Source organism: Gopherus evgoodei, chromosome 3 (genome assembly GCF_007399415.2).
Source record: "Gopherus evgoodei ecotype Sinaloan lineage chromosome 3, rGopEvg1_v1.p, whole genome shotgun sequence".
NCBI classification, from domain to species: Eukaryota; Metazoa; Chordata; order Testudines; family Testudinidae; genus Gopherus; species Gopherus evgoodei.
Window position 1 is genome coordinate 190,060,367 of NC_044324.1, and position 18,793 is coordinate 190,079,159.

Here is an 18,793-nt window from a genome sequence, read left to right on the forward strand (position 1 = left end):
AATGTCCTTAACTACTTTCTCCTTCAAAATTTTTTCCAAGACCTTACATACTACAGATGTCAAACTAACAGGCCTATAGTTACTCGGATCGCTTTTTTTCCCCTTTCTTAAAGATAGGAACTATGTTAGCAATTCTCCAGTCGCACGGTACAACCCCTGAGTTTACTGATTCATTAAAAATTCTCGCTAACGGGCTTGCAATTTCATGTGCCAGTTCCTTTAATATTCTTGGATGAAGATTGTCTGGGCCCTCCGATTTTGTCTCATTAAAGCTGTTCCAGTTTGGCTTCTGCCTCAGATGTGGTAATATCCACCTCCATATCCTCATTCCCGTTTGTCATCCTTCCATTATCCCTAAGCTCCTCATTAGCCTTATTAAAGACGGAGGCAAAGTACTTATTTAGATATTGGGCCATGCCTAGGTTATCCTTAACCTCCTTTCCATCCTCAGTGTTTAGCGGTCCCACTTCTTCTTCTGACAAAGGAAGAAAGGAGAGCAGAAGAATATGGACCCTAAACTTCAGAAAAGCAGACTTTGACTCCTTCAGGGAACTCATGGGCAGGATCCCCTGGGAGGCTAAGAAGAGGGGGAAAGGAGTCCAGGAGAGCTGGCTGTATTTTAAAGAAGCCTTATAGAGGGCACAGGGACAAACCATCCCACTGTGCAGAAAGAATAGCAAATATGGCAGGCGACCGCTTGGCTTAAGAGAGAAATCTTCGGAGAGCTTAAACACAAAAAGGAAGCTTACAAGAAGTGGAAACTTGGACAAATGACTAGTGAGAAGTATAAAAATATTGCTCGAGCATGCAGGAGTGTAATCAGGAAGGCCAAAGCACAATTGGAGTTGCAGTTAGCAAGCGATGTGAAGTGTAACAAGAAGGGTTCCTACAAGTCTATTAGCAACAAGAAGGTAGTTAGGGAAAGTGTGGGACCCCTACTGAATGGGGGAGGCCACCAGGGCCGGCTCCAGGTTTTTTACCGCCCCAAGCAAAAAAATAAAATTAAATTAAAAATAAATTAAAAAAGGGGGGCCGGAGTGCCATTGCCAAAGGAAACAAAACAAACAAAGAAACAAAAAAGCTGCAGTGCCACCCCTTGTAAAGTGCCCCCCCAAGCACATGCTTGGAATGCTCATGCCTAGAGCCGACCCTGGAGGCCAACTAGTGACAGATGATGTGGAAAAAGCTGAAGTACTCAATGCTTTTTTTGCCTCGGTCTTCACAGAACAAGGTCAGCTCCCAGACTTCTGCATTGGGCAGCATAGTATGGGGAGGAGGTGAGCAGCATTTAGTGGGGAAAGAACAGGTTAAGGACTATTTAGAAAAGCTGGACAATGCACCTGAGGGTGCTGAGGGAGTTTGCTGATGTGTTTGCAGAGCCATTGGTCATTATCTTTGAAAACTTGTGGTGATCAGGAGAGGTCCCGGACAATTGGAAAAAGGCAAATATAGTGCCCACCTTTAAAAAAGGTAAGAAGGAGAATCCAGGGACCTATAGCTTCACCTCAGTCCCTGGAAAAATCATGGAGCAGGTCCTTAAGGAATCCATCTTGAAGCACTTGAAGGAGAGAAAGGTGATCGGGAACAGTCGACATGGATTCACCAAGAGCAAGTCATGCCTGACCAACCTGATTGCCTTCTATGATGAGATAACTGGCTCTGTGGATATACCTCGACTTTAGCAAAGCTTTTGCTACAGTCTCCCGCAGTATTCTTGCCAGCAAGTTAAAAAAGTATGGATTGGATGAATGGACTATAAGGTGGATAGAAAGCTCATTAGATCATCGGTCTCAATGGGTAGTGATCAACAGCTAGATGTATAGTTGTCAGTCGTTATCAAGCAGAGTGCCCCAGGGATCAGTCCTGGGGCTGGGTTTGTTCAACGTCTCTATTAATGATCTGCATGACGGGATGGATTGCACCCTCAGCAAGTTTGTGGATGACACTAAGCTGTGGGGAGAGGTAAATACTGTGGAGGGTAGGGATAGGGTCCAGAGTGACCTAGATAAATTGAAGGATTGGGCAAAAAGAAATCTGATGAAGATCAACAAGGACAAGTGCAGAGTCTGGCACTTAGGACGGAAGAATCCCATGCACTGCTTACAAGCTGGGGAATGACTGGCTAAGAGGCAGGTCTGCAGAAAAGGACCTGGGGGTTACAGTGGACGAGAAGCTGGATATGAGTCAGTGTTCCCTTGTTGCCAAGAACGCTAATGGCATATTGGGCTGCATTAGTAGGAGCATTACCAGCAGATTGAGGGAAGTGATTATTCCCCTCCATTCGGCACTGGTGAGGCCAGATCTGGAGTATTCCATCCAGTTTTGGTCCCCACACTACAGAAAGGATATGGACAAATTGGAGAGTCCAGTGGAGGGCAACAAAAATGATTAGAGTAGGCTGAGGAAACTGGGCTTAGCTAGTCTTCAGAAAAGGAGAGGGGGGATTTGACAGCAGCCTTCAGCTACCTGAAAGGGGGTTCCAAAGAGGATGGAGCTAGCCTGTTCTTAGTGGTGGCAGATGACAAAACAAGGAGCAATGGTCTCAAGTTGCAGTGGGGGGATGTCTAGGTTAGATATTAGAAAAAACTATTTCACTAAGAGGATGGTGAAGCACTACCTAGGGAGGTAGCGGAACCTCTATCCTTAGTGTTTTATGAGGCCTAGCTTGATAAAGCCCAGGCTGGGATGATTTAGTTGGGGTTGGTCCTGCTTTGAGGAGGGGGTTAGACTAGATGACCTCCTAGATGGGCACTAGAGTTGACTTTTTCAATTGTCTAAAGTGAACTGACTTATTAATTTTATCAAGATAACCTCACTGAGAAGAATCTTTGTAAAGCTACATGCTCCCAGAAATGATGATTTTATCGAGCAAAGAGGGTCATATCCCCAGACTGGTTTTTATTCATATTTTTTTTTAGGTACATGAGAAACAAGGTTAGGGCACTGGTGTGCTAGCACCACTACTTATTATGCTTACCAATACTGTCTCATTGTTTCCTTGTACTTCCTCCATTTGTCAGTCTCTTGTCTTAAACTTCTTGGGGCAAAGATCATCTTTTGTTCTATATTGTACAATACAAAGCATAATGCAGTCCTACTCCATGATTAGGGACCCTGTTCACTACAGTAATACAAATAATAGGAGCAAGGAAATTCAGCTGGTAGAATCGGGTAGATTTTTTTTCCGCCCTGAAGAATTTAAGTGGAAAGTATTCTTGTATAATTCTTTCAACTTCAAGCTATTGCATCAGCTTCAAAATTTTATTGCTTGTATATCCCGCATAAGCCATTATACAAATCTGTCAAAATAAGGAAATATCACAAGAATCTGACCCACCGTTTTCATTGCACAAACATTTAAACAGGAAACTTTACAAATGCATTTTTCCTCATAAGAACAGTTTTATACAGAAAATGTCTTTACAGAAAAGCCTGCATTTAGATTCTTTGTCATGAACCTGACTGCTTGATACACTAAGATTTTTAAGCTACACTTAAGACAGTGTCAAAAAAAAGCAGCAGCACACCACTTCTGTACTTAAATCTGCTTGACTTGAGTCTTGTTGAACCAAAACATTGAAAATACTCCTACGACCATTTTCGTAAGCAGATAATTCAAGTATATTTAAACTGTTCAAAGTGTTAGTAATGAAATACTTTGTATTTTGTCTAAAAATAACACCATGTGTGTCAAGATACATCAATATGAACCTTAACAAGGCAGTATTACTGTCTTAGATTATACTGTTGTGCTGAATAATACTATAACATAAGAGCAGTCCCTGGTATAGAAAAAACTAAACAGAAGTGTTGTATTAAACCAATTTGATAACATGAACTTCAAAATGAATTTTCAGAAACTATTCTATTAAATGCTACAGCAATAAATGTAATAAAAAATACTAATGTTTTCTTAAAAAGACCATTTAGGGTAGAGAAAAATCCAGTAAAGTACTACCTATAGAAAAACCTGACCTATGGGAGGAAGTTGAAAAATATAAATGGGTATTAAAAATATTTATTTTTGCAAGACTTGAACTCCATAGGGTATTGTCATTTAAAAGTTCATAAACCACATTCAATCTTTTTTATCTTATTATTTCTATGTTTTGAATTTTTGTACTTATATACAAGTTTTATTTCTGGTAAGTTGTATGTTTAATGTGGAGCTAGGAAGAATTTTTCTAGTAAAGGAGCACTACAGTCACGTGTTCATATTTTCTTGCTTTCCTGGCATTTTCTAAATTAGGGCTCTTAACTGATAGTGAGAAAGTAGACTATTTTCCTCTATCCTTATACTAGGAATGTAAAATAGTTGGCCAACTGATGCTGAAGCATATGTAATTAGTAATTTTTCAAATTAGCACTTTCAAGATTGAGATAGCTAGTTACTTTTAGTCAAGTGTAATTCCATCACTTCTGATGTATGTAGTGTTCTTTCTTCACTAACACAGATATTTCAACCTAAAGAATTAGAGTGGAATAAGAACATATCTTCCTACCATGAATACTGCACAGAGGGTGGCTTGTACAATTAGTTTATAATAGACTGTAATAAGTCACATTATACTGGGTCACATTTGCATGTAACTAGAAGAAATTAAAAAAAAACCCAAACACTTATTCCAGTGATTTTGCAAACTCAGCATAATCAATGTATCCATCGTTATTTTTGTCATCATCTCGTAAGACATCATCAATTAGACTAATTAACTCCTCTTCTTTCATTGCCTGGGAGTGTTCACCACCTTCCTACGAGAAGGACATTAGTTACAGCAGTTCCTCTCAATCAGTGGGTTGCAGTGCCAAGGAAGGCTGAAAGTTGTATTACATCTAAAGCAAAGAATATCTGGCTCCCTCATTCCACTTACAGTTATTCTTCAAGGTCAAATATTCTCTATCACTCTCTTAAAACTAGTACACACCCACCCACCCCTATAACATACTTTTATAGTAGGTGTAAGAGGGTTTTGAAAATATTTGACTTCAAATAAGGGGCTGCCAACCTGAAGAGGTGGAGATACAGACTTGCAGCAGAGAGGCATGTTTCACAACAGCACTATAACATACTGTTCATACAACTAGTAACTCCCCTTTCTACCTCTGCCCTCCAGGCTGTTCTCTCCTCTGCATAGTCATCATGCTCTTCCAGGCCACATTCACCCTAGCAGGCCACAACGCTAAGCTAGGATAGGGCCTCTCTGGAGCAATGATTGTAAAGTTACAGATATAGTTTACTTAGTACTTTTATAACACTAAATAAGACTGATATTACAGAAAATATGACTACACAGAAAATACATGTTCTAATTGGAACTACTTTTGAGAACTCATTATTTAGAAGAGACACATGGGCTGTTATAAATACTGCTCACCTCTTTATGTACATGTGATATAGCAGTGGCAAGTTCTAATCCATCAAGTAAATTATTGCCATCATAATCATGCATTTTGAAGTAATGGAGCTGCAACTCCTGTGGGGACATCTCAGATTCTGGTTTGTCAATTACACCTTCTAAGTGTTCCATGATGTGGCTGAAAATAAAAAGTAATGCCAGCTAGTTAATATTTAAAGGCCTGTTTATATTTAACTGTTCTTTGATCAGGGAAATAGTCTACAACACTTTGGATGAGTTTCTGTATTGAATCTCTTAGATATGTGGCACAGATCTTCTCTCCCCCTGGTCTGCAAGTGTATGCTGGTTCTAAGCCACCATTGTGCCCTCTTGATACTGATATGCTAAAGGGGCTAGAGAGATCTCTGATATAATTTAGACAGTGCTGGGGGCCCACCTAAGTTACAGTAGCCTCCCAAGGCTATCTCCTTTGAGGTGGGAGGGATAGCTCAGTGGTTTAAGCACTGGCCTGCTAAACCCAGGGTTATGAGTTCAATCCTTGCAGGGGCCACTTAGGGATCTGGGGCAAAATCAGTACTCGGTCCCGCTAGTGAAGACAGGGGGCTGAACTCAATGACTTTTCAGGGTCCCTTCCAGCTCTATGAGATAGGTATATCTCCTCATGACTGTCTTCCACACAACCTGTACTGGGTGAATCCTTACCCACCATCAGCTTTTAGGGCCCCTTTAGGATGATCTGGCTTTTCTATCCACTGTAAAGAGGAGAGAGGATGAGAATCTCACCCCATAAGTGTTCATAATATACACTTCCCCCCAGAATGTTTTCCATGGCCAGTACATACAAGGAATAACAGTGTGTATAGCTAAGAGATTCTCCATACTGTGTAGACAGGGCTACCAGGCTCCTGAATCTCATGGTATACTGGAGTCTCCAAGTTCAAAGTGAATGACTGAGCAATACACATTTACATTTACAGAATGCAAAATACATACTCTTTGTCTTGTACTAGGTTCTTATCAAGGTGAATATTTGCTTGATGACTCTCCTCAGCTACAGAGGAGATCAAGAATGCAGACACTAGACAGAATAGCAAATATATGCTAAACATCCTTGAAGCCATCATGATCTCCTAGCAAGAGGAAAATATATACATTAATACATATGAAAAATACACTCAATAAAATGCAAGATTTTCCAATGTAATGAACATAATGAGCATATAAAATCCCTAATAAAATTGTAGGATGCAAGTATATTTTTCATTAATACTACTTAAAAAGCACACTTTTTGTGCTAGGCTATAAAACTGGGTGTAATGTCTAGTATTTTCCCCATCAGAAAATGGAAGGGCTGCAACCAAGAATTTCTTCAGTCTCTCCAAAAGCCAATTAAAAAAAACCAAACATCTGGGATAATTCTCAGAAACTACATTTTCAGGTTGGAAATATGCAGCTGCTAATCTTCCCAGAAGCCAAAGCCACAACAATTACTTGTGACTCTAAGTGTCTTCTAGTCAAACAGCCTAGATGCATTTTACAGTATTTTCCTAAAATCTCAATTGGTCCAAGTATGTCTCCTTTCTTGAGTTTGAATAAAGGTGTTGCACAAGATCATAAACACTACTGGAAATATTAAAAAAAAAAAAGAGCAGCAGTGGAAATGCTCAAATACCAGTTTAAAATTAGAACAGACATCTAAAGAAAGATTTTTTTAAACCAATGATAAAATTTCAACAGTCAAAGCTAAGTTTTATTAGGCTACATTAATGAACCTTAAATAATTTTATAATGCACTGTTGGTTAATAGAGTTCATATGTTATTGTAGTCTGTGTTTCAATTCTTTTGTGGCTCTGTTCAGTGACAAAGTGGCTATTTTGAAAGTGTAGTGCCACTACCCAAATTCTAGGGTGATGTGTCCAGTATTTTGCTATGATATAATATGTAATTAGTGTACAAAAATTTGATACACTATTGAAACACTTGGCACTCATTAATGTAGCTTTCTCATGAAAAAGTATAAATCACAAATCATGGCATAAGTAATGGAATTTAATATAGGTGAAAGCAAAATAAGTGCTTCATACAGAATGGATTAATAAGAACTAGGAAAAAATTATAAAGATGAACACTACCATGAAACAACACTGATGTACTTTTTCAGAAAGGTCCCTGAAGAGTCAATGCCTGTAATAAATCAGGACTAAGATAGAAGTACAAAGTGATATTTACCTATTTGCTATTACTATTTGTTTGTCAGAAGGTTTGCTATCACTTTGAGCTGCAGTAGCAGGTCAGTTAGTAGTTCCAGAGATGCATATACTAATGGCAGCTTTCACAATTCTATGGCTTACTGCCAGCATGCTACACGGAGTTTGCATAACTTAGGAAAATATTAGTTTTTATTAACTAGGCATTTGAAATGGATCAAATATTTCTTCACAGGTCCCTTGAACCATCTTCTTTGTCTTTGATAACAGAAAAAACAGCAAGGAAAAAAAAAACATCTTTTCATCAGGACACTAACATAATCACTGTAAAAAGGACAGAAGTACTTGTGGCACCTTAGAGACTTTATTTATTTATTTATTTATTTCAGCCTGAGCTTTTGTGAGCTACAGCTCACTTCTTCGGATCACTGTAATTGCTCATTGAAAGATGAACTGAATCCTTCTGTTTAGAACAAATCCCACAATCCTTAAGACTGCAATTCACTAATTGGTTTGCTACAATTCATTAACAGGTATGGTGTGTCTGGTGTACAAGGCAAGACAGCACTCCAGTGGTGCCACATGTACAACAGCATTCTGAAAGACTATAGACACATAAAATAGCACAGCAGCAAATCATTTAGCTAATTGTGTTTGGACTGAAAAAAGTTATAGGTTAGAGGCAGCATGGTCAGAGGCTTTATCTAGATGAGAAAGTTGCACTGGTTTAATTTAGAACTGTTTTTAAACTAAGATTAAGGCTATATCTACACTAGCATTTTTGTTGATATAACTTGTGTTGCTCAGGGGTGTGAAAAAATCCACTCTCTTAAGTGACTAAGTTACACCAACAGAAGCTGTGGTGCGGACAGTGCAACGTTGGCGAAGATGCTCTTCCACCAACATAGCTACCGCCGCCCGTTAGGGGTGGTTTAATTATATTGACAGGAGAGCACTGTCCCATTGGGATAGAGCGGCTACACAGGAGATCTTACAGTGATGCCACTGTATCAGTACAGTTGTACCACTAAGCTCTCTAGTGTAGACATGGCCTTAGTTAAACTGGTGGAAAACACCCATATTCACATGCTGTTCAATGAGTGATTAATTTCATTTTTGCTTCAGTGGTTTCTAAGGTCTTCTCTCCATGAGAAAGTGGCACCAGTATTACAGAAGGGATGAATTTAAAGTGTTATACTTTACACTAGTGCAAACTATTATTTAGGTACACATGTGACTGATTTGTTTAGTTTTTGGCACTCAGGAACAGTTTAACCGAAATAAGAAATTTTTACATTGAAAATAGAGCATCCACAAAAGTTTAAAAACAAACAAAACCACCTTCAGTTAAAGAAGATCAACTTTTGTTTAGACATGTAGGATGATCCAGGAAAGCTTGAGTTCTGTTGTCACCTCTGCCACTGATTCACTACATGATATATAGCAACTCTCAAATTCTCTGCTTCAGTTTCCCCCGCTGTAAACTGAGAATAAAAGAGGACCAAGTTTTCTGCAGACATAATTCCCCTGACTTCATTTCACTTACACCAGCAGAGATTTTCACAGAGAATCCTGAACATCTCCTACTGTTAGCTTGTAAGGGACATGCCTATTTAAAACATTTTAGTTTAAAATGTACTGAAATCCAGACGTTCGCCTTAATGAGTTGAAGCTTTCTAAAAAATAAAAATACAGCATCACTACTCAACCTCACTACAATTTACAAACGATTAGCAGGAAAAGTGACCAGGAGGCACGTGAGCAGTGACTGCAGGATTATTCATTCATTTCAGTTAATTGCTTTCGCTGCCAGGGCCAAAAAGCAACGCCAGGGCACGTTTCCACCTACATGTTACTCTAGCCCTACTCCTGCTACTAGACGCCCCCAAACACACCACCCCACGTCATGGCCCTGAGGCCTCCCCGGCGGCAGGGGACAAAGGGGGCCTCGCGTGACTAGGACTCTGCCATTGATCCTGGGCGAGTCACCTGGGCCGGCTCCCTCCGCGCCTCTCGCCCCGTGACGTCTTGCCCGATGTGGGGGGCACCCAGCGCGGGAGATCACAGGGAGCGGGCGGGCAGAGGTAGGTTCCTACCCCGGCCGCTGACACCGCCTGCGGCTGCTCCGGCTCCGCCAGCCCGTCACAAACTCATCGCACCCGAGCTCAGCCCGGCCAGCGGCCGGTCCCCGCCGCTGAGCGCTGAGGCTGTGGCGGCCCCCCCGCCCTGACTCCCCGCGGTGTGAGGAACGGCCCCGCACTCACCGGCTTCGCAGGTACAATGTCCCAGGACAGGGCGCGAAGTCACAAGCAGGTGCGATAGGGATTGGGCCAGGTCAGCCACCATCCCCAGGTTCATCTTTGACCCGACGCACGCTCGCGTCTTGCCACACCCCCTCCCGCCCATTGGCTTCCGTCTGCCCAGGCTTGGGGGACGTCACGGCTCCTGGAAATTCCACGTGTAACGAAAACAAAGGGACAGGTGGGGTAGAGGGGAGGGGTCAGGTGCTCGGCTTGACACGCCCCCCTCCCTTGTACCCCGCCTCCTCCGTGACTCCACCCCTCCCGCCCTTTCCCACTCTGACTCCCCCCGCCTGCTTCTCTCCGTGCGCCTCTCGCCACTGCTGCCGCTTGTGGTCAGGTGGGCGAGGCTGTGTATCCCGGGGGTGGGCTTGGCACCAGCGAGGCGGGGGTGTGATCCTGTGGGAGCCACCTGTCCTTTGGCCCTGGGGACTGACATGTCCTGAGCCCTGCTGGGCCAGTCTGCCAGCAGGGCTAGTTGGGGGTCCCCTTCCCCCCCCCCCCCAAGGTGTCCCAGCCCAGCCTGGCCCAGTGGCTGCCTGAGGCTTCAGGAAGCCTAGGGTGGGAGAAGCCCGGCTCTGCTTCTCACACTGTTGCCACACATGAGTCGGTGTCACTGTGCATGGCCCAGTTTGAAAAATGCCATTGAAACACCCATAAAATAAGCACATTCACAGCGTTTGTTCCAGTTTTGTGGGCAGGCTCTGCTTGGTAACCATTGCAGTGCTGGGCAAGGCAGGTTGGAATGGAGAGGGGTGACGGTCTGCAACAGGCGAGTATGGCCATTTACATCCCAGCCCCAGCAAGGGGGTACCAAGCCTGCAGAGCTCTGCCATGCCCAGCAGGCCATATACAGCCATTGTTTGAACATCTGCATAATCTGCTGAGTTAGACAGTTCCTCCTGTCACAACAAGTGGGTTTGGTTTGTGGGTGAAGGTTGGGGTACCACTGGTTTGGGGATTTCTAGTGTAGATTTTTTTCTCCCTCATACTTTATGTGCGTGTTTGTATGTGGAGGCTTGTTCTTTTGTCATTGGTTCTAGAAGCTCTTCACCCTTCACCTTACAGTTGATGGTTGTGTTTATCATGTTTCTGGAGCACACTAGTTTGATTGCTTCAGATGTGATTGCCCATGTTCTTTGCTTTTTTGTATCAGTAACTTAATATTTTTTATATGCATTGTCACATCATCTCCCTTGTGTTCCCTTTGTTTACATTGTACTCGTCCACTTCCTGTTTCTTCTAGAAATTTTGACTCTCAAGAAGTCTGTTCAGTCTTTTTGCCTTTGTAAGCATTCATCACATTTTTCTCTGTTAGTTATTAGACTAACTTTATTGACTTATTCTTCTTTATGAGCCAGATATAGTAATGAAGGAAAGACCAGTTGAAAAGTATAGCTACCAAGCTGTCCTGCAGTGTCTCAAGAGTATTAGTGCCAACCTCAGGGCAGACTTAGGAAAAAGGGCCCAAACTCTAAACTGGTTCTGATTGCTATACTTAGATTTCACCAACCAATTATTAAGTGTAAACTCCTCAGGCACTATAATAGCCTTAACATGTAGTCACAGATAGTCTGCCGGGGTACTCCAATTGTCTTGCCACTCAAGTAAGCCTACCTTTGTGATAGATGGCCTCTTACCAAGGATCACAGCAATATTCAGGTTTCTCTCAGTCTTAAAAGATCAGTCACTTACCCCAGGTCAGTTGCATTTTAGTTCTCACACCAAAGACAATGCTTGTAGCCGATCCTATAATAGACTATGTAAAGATATATAGGAAAATGAAATAAGAGAGTTTTTAGACTCATGGACTTTAGGGTCAGAAGGGACGAATATGATCATCTAGTCTGACCTCCTGCACAAAGCAGGCCACAGAACCCTACCCATCCACTTCTATAACAAACTGCTAACCTATGTCCGAGTTATTGAAGTCTTCAAATTGTGGTTTGAAGACCTCAAGCTGCAGAGAATCCACCAGCAAGTGTCCCAGGCCCCACGCTGCAGAGAAAGGTGAAAAACCTCCAGGGCCTCTGCCAATCTGCCCTGGAGGAAAATTCCTTCCTGACCCCAAATATGGCGATCAGCTAAACCCTGAGCATGTGGGCAAGACTCACCAGCCAGCACTCAGGAAAGAATTCTCTGCAGTAACTCAGATCCCATCCCGTCCAACATCCCATCACAGACCACTAGGCATACTTATCTGCTGATAATCAAAGATCAGTTGCCAAAATTAAGCTATCCCATCATACCATCCCTTCCATAAACTTATCAAGTTTAGTCTTAAAGCCAGATATGTCTTTTGCCCCCACTACTCCCCTTGGAAGGCTATTCCAGTACTTCACTCCTCTAATGGTTAGAAACCTTCGTCTAATTTCAAGTCTAAACTTCCTAGTGTCCAGTTTATACCCATTTGTTCTTGTGTCTACATTGGTACTAAGCTTAAATAATTCCTCTCCCTCCCTAATATTAATTCCTCTGATATAGTTATAAAGAGCAAGCATGTCCCCCCTCAGCCTTCTTTTGGCTAGGCTAAAGAAGTCAAGGTCTTTGAGTCTCCTTTCATAAGGCAGCTTTTCCATTCCTCGGATCATCCTAGTAGCCCGTCTCTGAACCTGTTCCAGTTTGAATTCATCCTTCTTAAACATGGGAGACCAGAACTGCACACAATATTCCAGATGAGGTCACCAGTGCCTTATATAACGGTACTAACACCTCCTTATCTTTGCTGGAAATACCTCGCCTGATGCATCCTAAAACCACATTAGCTTTTTTAACAGCCATATCACATTGGCGGCTCATAGTCATCCTGTGATCAACCAATACTCCATGGTCCTTCTCCTCCTCTGTTGCTTCCAACTGATGTGTCCCCAATGTATATCTAAAATTCTTATTATTAATCCCTAAGTGCATGACCTTGCCCTTTTCACTATTAAATTTCATCCTATTACTATTCCTCCAGTTTACAAGGTCATCCAGATCTTCCTGTGTGATATCCCGGTCCTTCTCTGTGTTAGCAATACCTCCCAGCTTTGTGTCATCCGCAGACTTTATTAGCATATTCCCGCTTTTTGTGCCAAGGTCAGTAATAAAAAGGTTAAATAAGATTGGTCCCAAAACTGATCCTTGGGGAACTCCACTAGTAACCTCCTTCCAGCCTGACAGTTCACCCTTCAGCACTACCCGTTGTAATCTCCCCTTTAACCAGTTCTTTATCCACCTTTCAATTTTCATATTGATCCCCATCTTCTCCAATTTAACTAATAATTCCCTATGTGGAACCGTGTCAAATGCCTTACTGAAATTGAGGTAAATTAGGTCTACTGCATTTCCTTTGTCTAAATAATCTGTCACCTTCTCAAAGAAGGTCGTCAGGTTGGTTTGGCACAATCTACCTTTAGTAAAACCATGTTGTAACTTGTCCCAATTACCATTGACCTCAATGTCCTTAACTACTTTCTCCTTCAAAATTTTTTCCAAGACCTTACATACTACAGATGTCAAACTAACAGGCCTATAGTTACTCGGATCACTTTTTTTCCCTTTCTTAAAGATAGGAACTATGTTAGCAATTCTCCAGTCGTACGGTACAACGCCTGAGTTTACCGATTCATTAAATATTCTTGCTAACAGGCTTGCAATTTCATGCGCCAGTTCCTTTAATATTCTTTTTACAAAGATAAGCAGGTAAACATACATACAGAAATGAATTACAATCTTAAGTTACCAAAATAATGTAAGTTTCTATGATAAGCAAGCACTTTAGGGCTAACCCAGGCTAAGCATTGGGTATCTTTTGTTTATGTCTAGTAATTCATTAATGATCTGGAGGATGGTTTGGACTGCACTCTCAGCAAGTTTGCAGACGACACTAAACTGGGAGGAGTGGTAGATACACTGGAAGGTAGGGATAGCATACAGAGGGTATCATAACCTTAGTCCCAGATTTGGACCTTAGCATCCAAAATATGGGGGTTAGCATGAAAACCTCCAAGCTTAGCTACCAGCTTGGACCTGGTACTTGCTGCCACCACCCAAAAAATTAGAGTGTTTTGGGGCACTCTGGTCCCCCTGAAAAAACTTTCCCTGGGGACCACAAGACCCAAATTCCTTGAGTCTCACAACAAAGGGAAATAATCCTTTTTCCCTTCCCCCCTCCAGGTGCTCCTGGAGAGATACACAGACACAAGCTCTGTGAATCCAAACAGAGTGACTCCCCCTCTCCGTTTCCAGTCCTGGAAACAAAAGCACTTTCCTCTTCACCCAGAGGGAATGCAAAATCAGGCTAGCAAATCCAACACACACAGATCTCCCCCCTGATTTCTTCCTCCCACCAATTCCCTGGTGAGTACAGACTCAATTTCCCTGAAGTAAAGAAAAACTCCAACGGGTCTTAAAAGAAAGCTTTATATAAAAAAGAAAGAAAAATACATACAAATGGTCTCTCTGTATTAAGGTGACAAAATACAGGGTCAATTGCTTAAAAAAATATTAAATAAACAGCCTTATTCAAAAAAATACAAATCAAAGCACTCCAGCACTTTTATTCATGCAAATACCAAAGAAAAGAAACCATATAACTTACTATCTGATCTCTTTGTCCTTACACTTAGAAACAAAAGATTAGAAAGCAGAACTACTTCTCCAAAGCTCAGAGAAAGCAGGCAGACAGAAAACAAAGACTCAGACACAAACTTCCCTCCACCCAAAGTTGAAAAAATCCGGTTTCCTGATTGGTCCTCTGGTCAGGTGCTTCAGGTGAAAGAGACATTAACCCTTAGCTATCTGTTTATGACAGAGGGACCTAGACAAATTGGAGGATTGGGCCAAAAGAAATCTGATGAGGTTCAACAAGGACAAGTACAAAGTCCTGCACTTAGGACGGAAGAATCCCATGCACTGCTACAGACTAGGGACTGAGCAGCTAGGCATTAGTTCTGCAGAGAAGGACCTAGGGGTTACAGTGGACGAGAAGCTGGATATGAGTCGACAGTGTGCCCTTGTCACCAAGAAGGCTAACAGCATTTTGGGCTGTATAAGTAGGGGCATTGCCAGCAGATCGAGGGACGTGATTATTCCCCAGTGTTCGACACTGGTGAGGCCTCATCTGGAGTACTGTGTCCAGTACACTACACACTACAAGAAGGATGTGGAAAAATTGGAAAGACTCCAGCGGAGGGCAACAAAAATGATTAGGGGGCTGGAGCACATGATTTATGAGAAGAGGCTTTGGGAACTGGGATTTTTTAGTCTGCAGAAGAGAAGAATGACGAGGGATTTGATAGCTGCTTTCAACTACCTTAAAATGGGTTCCAAAGAGGATGGAGCTTGGCTGTTCTCAGTGGTAGTAGATGACAGAACAAGGAGTAATGGTCTCAAGTTGCAATGGGAGAGGTTTAGGGTGGATATTAGAAAAAACTTTTTCACTAGGAGGGTGGTGAAGCACAGGAATGGGTTACTTAAGGAGGTGGAGGAATCTCCTTCCTTAGAGGTTTTTAAGGTCAGGCTTGACCAAGCCCTGGCTGGGATGATTTAGTTGGGGATTGGTCCTGCTTTGGGTAGGAGGTTGGAAGATGACCTTCTGAGGTCCCTTCCAACCCTGATATTCTATGATTCTATTCTATGATTCCTGTTGCCCTGAGTCCAAGCAGCATAAAGATACAGTTCCTCCTTGTTAGGGGGTTTTAGTCTATCTTTCCCCTTTTGTTTCAAGCTGCAAACTCAGCTGATGGGATGAATTCACTTGTAAGATTCATCTTCATGTTTTGGGGCAGGAGAAAGTAAACAACAAAGTTTTTTGTCCTCTTTAATGTTCCACTCTAGTCCATCTGTTGTCGATAGACCTTCCTTGGCAGCTAGGAAGTAACACCTTCTGTAGGAGATCAGCACTTTACACTAGTTAATGTCTTTCTCCTGGGAGGTGATCTAGAGGTTTACAATGCAAATGCTGAAATATTACCTTATAATGTGAGATTAATGTTAAGTGAGATTAATACATGCAGCAACATATAAGCATTGCATAAAATCTAAACACATTATTAGAATTCTAATACCTGTTTTAACAATACTAACACACAACTTAGTCAGACTAATTCCAGCTATGTATATGTTAGTTATTCAATGGAGACATGGGGACCTTCATATGAGCTAGCATCTGGTCTACCAGCATCACAATAGCACCACTTTTGATAAACTTGTTCTTGACAGGAAAGTTTCTTAATTTTTAGAAGAACCACTGAAATCAGTTTCCCTTGGAATGACAATATAAATCTGGATGACCATTAAGACCCCTTAGTGATGGATGAACCCTAAGAGGGTTAGAGATTTGGTGCGGATGCTCATTCAAACATTTAAGCTCTGCCAGACTTGCTATCCTAATTTTTTGTAAACCAGTTAAATGCTCAATGCAACATTCTATACATCTGAAAATATCTTACCTAGTACATATGTAGGAGTCTGAGAAGGTATTAAAAGACAGTACATTTCATCTTGTGTGCCCAGAGATGTTCCACACCATAGGTATTTATTTCCTTCTTTGTACAGCAAGACTGAGACGATTTTGGCTTCCAAAAATGACATGCTGTTTTGTTTCCTTTTGGTTCATCACAATTTATGAAATCAGTAAGTTCCTTTAGGGACCCCTATGTAATATTTTGTGGCTAGCAATATCTTCTCAAAAATATCTCTGTCCACTCTGTTCCTTCTATCCATTATCTTTCTACCTCTCTTTTTCCCCATTGTTAAATTGTCTAACGGTTCTAATGTTTAAACTTTTCAGTACTAGGTACATTACGGGTGCTTCCTGTTTTCAAGTTAATAACCACTTCCGGAGTGAAATAGACCTCAAGAGTTTGCTTTTAAAAATACGGTTGGATTTTAAATGTTTGGTTTTAACTGCCAGAAAATGAGAAGTTGAGACAGCCATGTTTATTGTGGGGGTAGTTCTGTCAGGTGTAACAAATCTGGGCACAAACTATATAATTCCTGGTTTCAGAGTAGCAGCCGTGTTAGTCTGTATCCACAAAAAGAACAGGAGTACTTTAGAGACTAACAAATTTATTTCAGCATAAGCTTTCATGGGCTACAGCTCACTTCTTCGGATTCATAGAATGGAACACACAGGTAGAAGATATTTATACATACAGAGAACATGAAAAGGTGGTAGTACGCATACCAACTGTAAGAGTCCAATCAATTGAGATGAACTATAGTCAGCAGGAGAAAAAAACCTTTGAAGTGATAATCGAGATGACTCATAGAAGGTGTGAGGAGAACTTAACATGGGGAAATAGATTCAGTTAGTGGAATGCCCCAACCATTCCCAGTCTCTGTTTAAACCTAAGTTAATTGTATCTAATTTGCATATTATTACACTAATTGAATCTATTTCCCCATGTTAAGTTCTCCGCACACCTTCTATGGGTCATCTCAATTATCACTTCAAAGGTTTCTTTTCTCCTGCTGAGGATAGCTCATCTCAATTGATTGGACTCTTACAGTTGGTATGGGTACTTCCACCTTTTCATGTTCTCTGTATGTATAAATATCTTCTGTCTGTATGTTCCATTCTATGCATCTGAAGAAGTGAGCTGTAGCCTACGAAAGCTTATGCTGAAATAAATTTGTTAGTCTTTAAGATGCCACAAGTACGTCTGTTCTTTTTGTATAATTCCTGAAAACTTTACAGTTGTGAGGTAGGAATTGCATAGCATCCCTGCACCCTGATTCACAGTAACCTCTAGGTCCATGTGGCCAGGTCAATTTACTGGGTGAAGTTCTAGCCCACTGAAGTCACTTGGAGTTTTGCCATTGACTTCAACATAGCCAAACTTTTGCTCACAATTTTAATTGTGTGTCAATATAGTTAATATGCATTTCTATATAAAAATATTAACTAGAAAATGCTTCATGTTTGCTCGGCAATAAAGTATCTAGATTAATAAGTTTTGACCAGAATCTGCCATGGAAAAAACCCTGGATGGGAAATGTACTTATGAAAAACCGTAAAATTCATTGTGATGCATTTTTCTCACATCCCCTTGTTTGTATGGGGATAACAACATTGCAGAAAATGCCTATGTGTCTGTTAGTGGGGTGGGGGTAGGAGGTGTGTTCAGGGATCCTTGCTAAACACTGGCCATGAGCCTAGGGATTTCTGACCAGACATGCAAAACAAGTGCCCCGCACAGATGGTCTCCCCTCTCTCTTGTGAGCATGGCAGTCTCTCATGCTGTGTTGCATAGCTGCTTCCGCCATGGGAGTTAATAGTAGTTTGACTGACAAACACTAACTTTCTTTACTTTCTTTCTCACGGACTTTTAATCCTTGTTTTAGGGAAGCCTGCCCTGTATAGCAGCTGCTACTTCTTCCTCTCAGCCCTGTTTCCAGTGAAGCCTCAGTCATGCATTGGGACTCCTGTGGATTGTGGGGGAGTTGGCCTCACAGAATTTGCTTGCTTCCACATGTATGTACTCTGTGTGTGTGAAATAGAGATTATCACTGTGTCACCAGGAAGCACAATCCAGTTATCACCTAAATACAACAGCATTTGTCAGCACCCTTAATTGGAAATTCCAATGGGCATATTTTTGTGATTTTTTTCATTTTCCAATAATTTAATTTGTATGCAGGTTTTTATAACATGTTAATCACCATAGTCTATTAAGCTCTTTCCAGTGATGCATTCAGGGGTGTCACTAGCATCTACCACTTGTGGTTGCTTTGCCAATCCTCTCCCAGGAAAACAGGGGATGGGGGTGGGGAGATGAGACATTTTCAGTGCTTTTATTTGTGAAAGCTGGGTCAAAGAAATATGGAGAAATATATATCCAAGCAAGCACTAAAAGAGTTAAGAAGTGCACTAAAATTCTAGTCAAAGCTTAAGGGAAAAGAAATGTGAAAAATAGGTGTGTGTGCGTGCGTGCGCATTTC

At 41.5% G+C, this 18,793-nt stretch overlaps 2 protein-coding genes across 3 annotated transcripts in view; one reads left to right on the forward strand and one right to left on the reverse strand.

The window, feature by feature from the left end:
• Window positions 1-3,240: 3,240 nt before the first annotated feature.
• Window positions 3,241-9,930, reverse strand: MCFD2 (multiple coagulation factor deficiency 2). Of its 2 annotated transcripts, XM_030557713.1 has the most exons (5): window positions 9,830-9,930; window positions 8,907-9,049; window positions 6,351-6,487; window positions 5,376-5,535; window positions 3,241-4,752 (listed from the first exon to the last, which is right to left on the reverse strand). In XM_030557713.1, the coding sequence occupies exons 3-5, from the start codon at window positions 6,479-6,481 to the stop codon at window positions 4,621-4,623; spliced, it is 423 nt and encodes a 140-aa protein (XP_030413573.1). In that variant the 5' UTR covers window positions 6,482-6,487; window positions 8,907-9,049; window positions 9,830-9,930; the 3' UTR covers window positions 3,241-4,620. The 2 variants fall into 2 exon arrangements, with proteins under 2 accessions (XP_030413573.1, XP_030413572.1); XM_030557712.1 differs by lacking the exon at window positions 8,907-9,049.
• A 32-nt stretch (window positions 9,931-9,962) lies between these two features.
• The window catches only part of TTC7A (tetratricopeptide repeat domain 7A), a 302,921-nt gene continuing 294,090 nt past the window's right edge, over window positions 9,963-18,793 (forward strand). Inside the window, exons 1-2 of the mRNA XM_030557709.1 lie at window positions 9,963-10,046; window positions 18,197-18,326. The gene's annotated coding sequence lies outside the window, so the exon portion shown is untranslated. The remainder of the gene's footprint in view (window positions 10,047-18,196; window positions 18,327-18,793) is intronic.

What these genes read in the sequence shown, in the direction of transcription:
- MCFD2 (XM_030557712.1), bottom strand. Translation starts at nt 6,481, where the DNA reads ATGATGGCTTCAAGGATGTTTAGCATATATTTGCTATTCTGTCTAGTG. An exon ending in AACCTAGTACAAGACAAAGA is followed by an intron (nt 5,536 to 6,350) that starts GTATGTATTTTG and finishes TTTTATTTTCAG; the next exon opens with CCACATCATGGAACACTTAG. An exon ending in TATCACATGTACATAAAGAG is followed by an intron (nt 4,753 to 5,375) that starts GTGAGCAGTATT and finishes TCCTTCTCGTAG; the next exon opens with GAAGGTGGTGAACACTCCCA.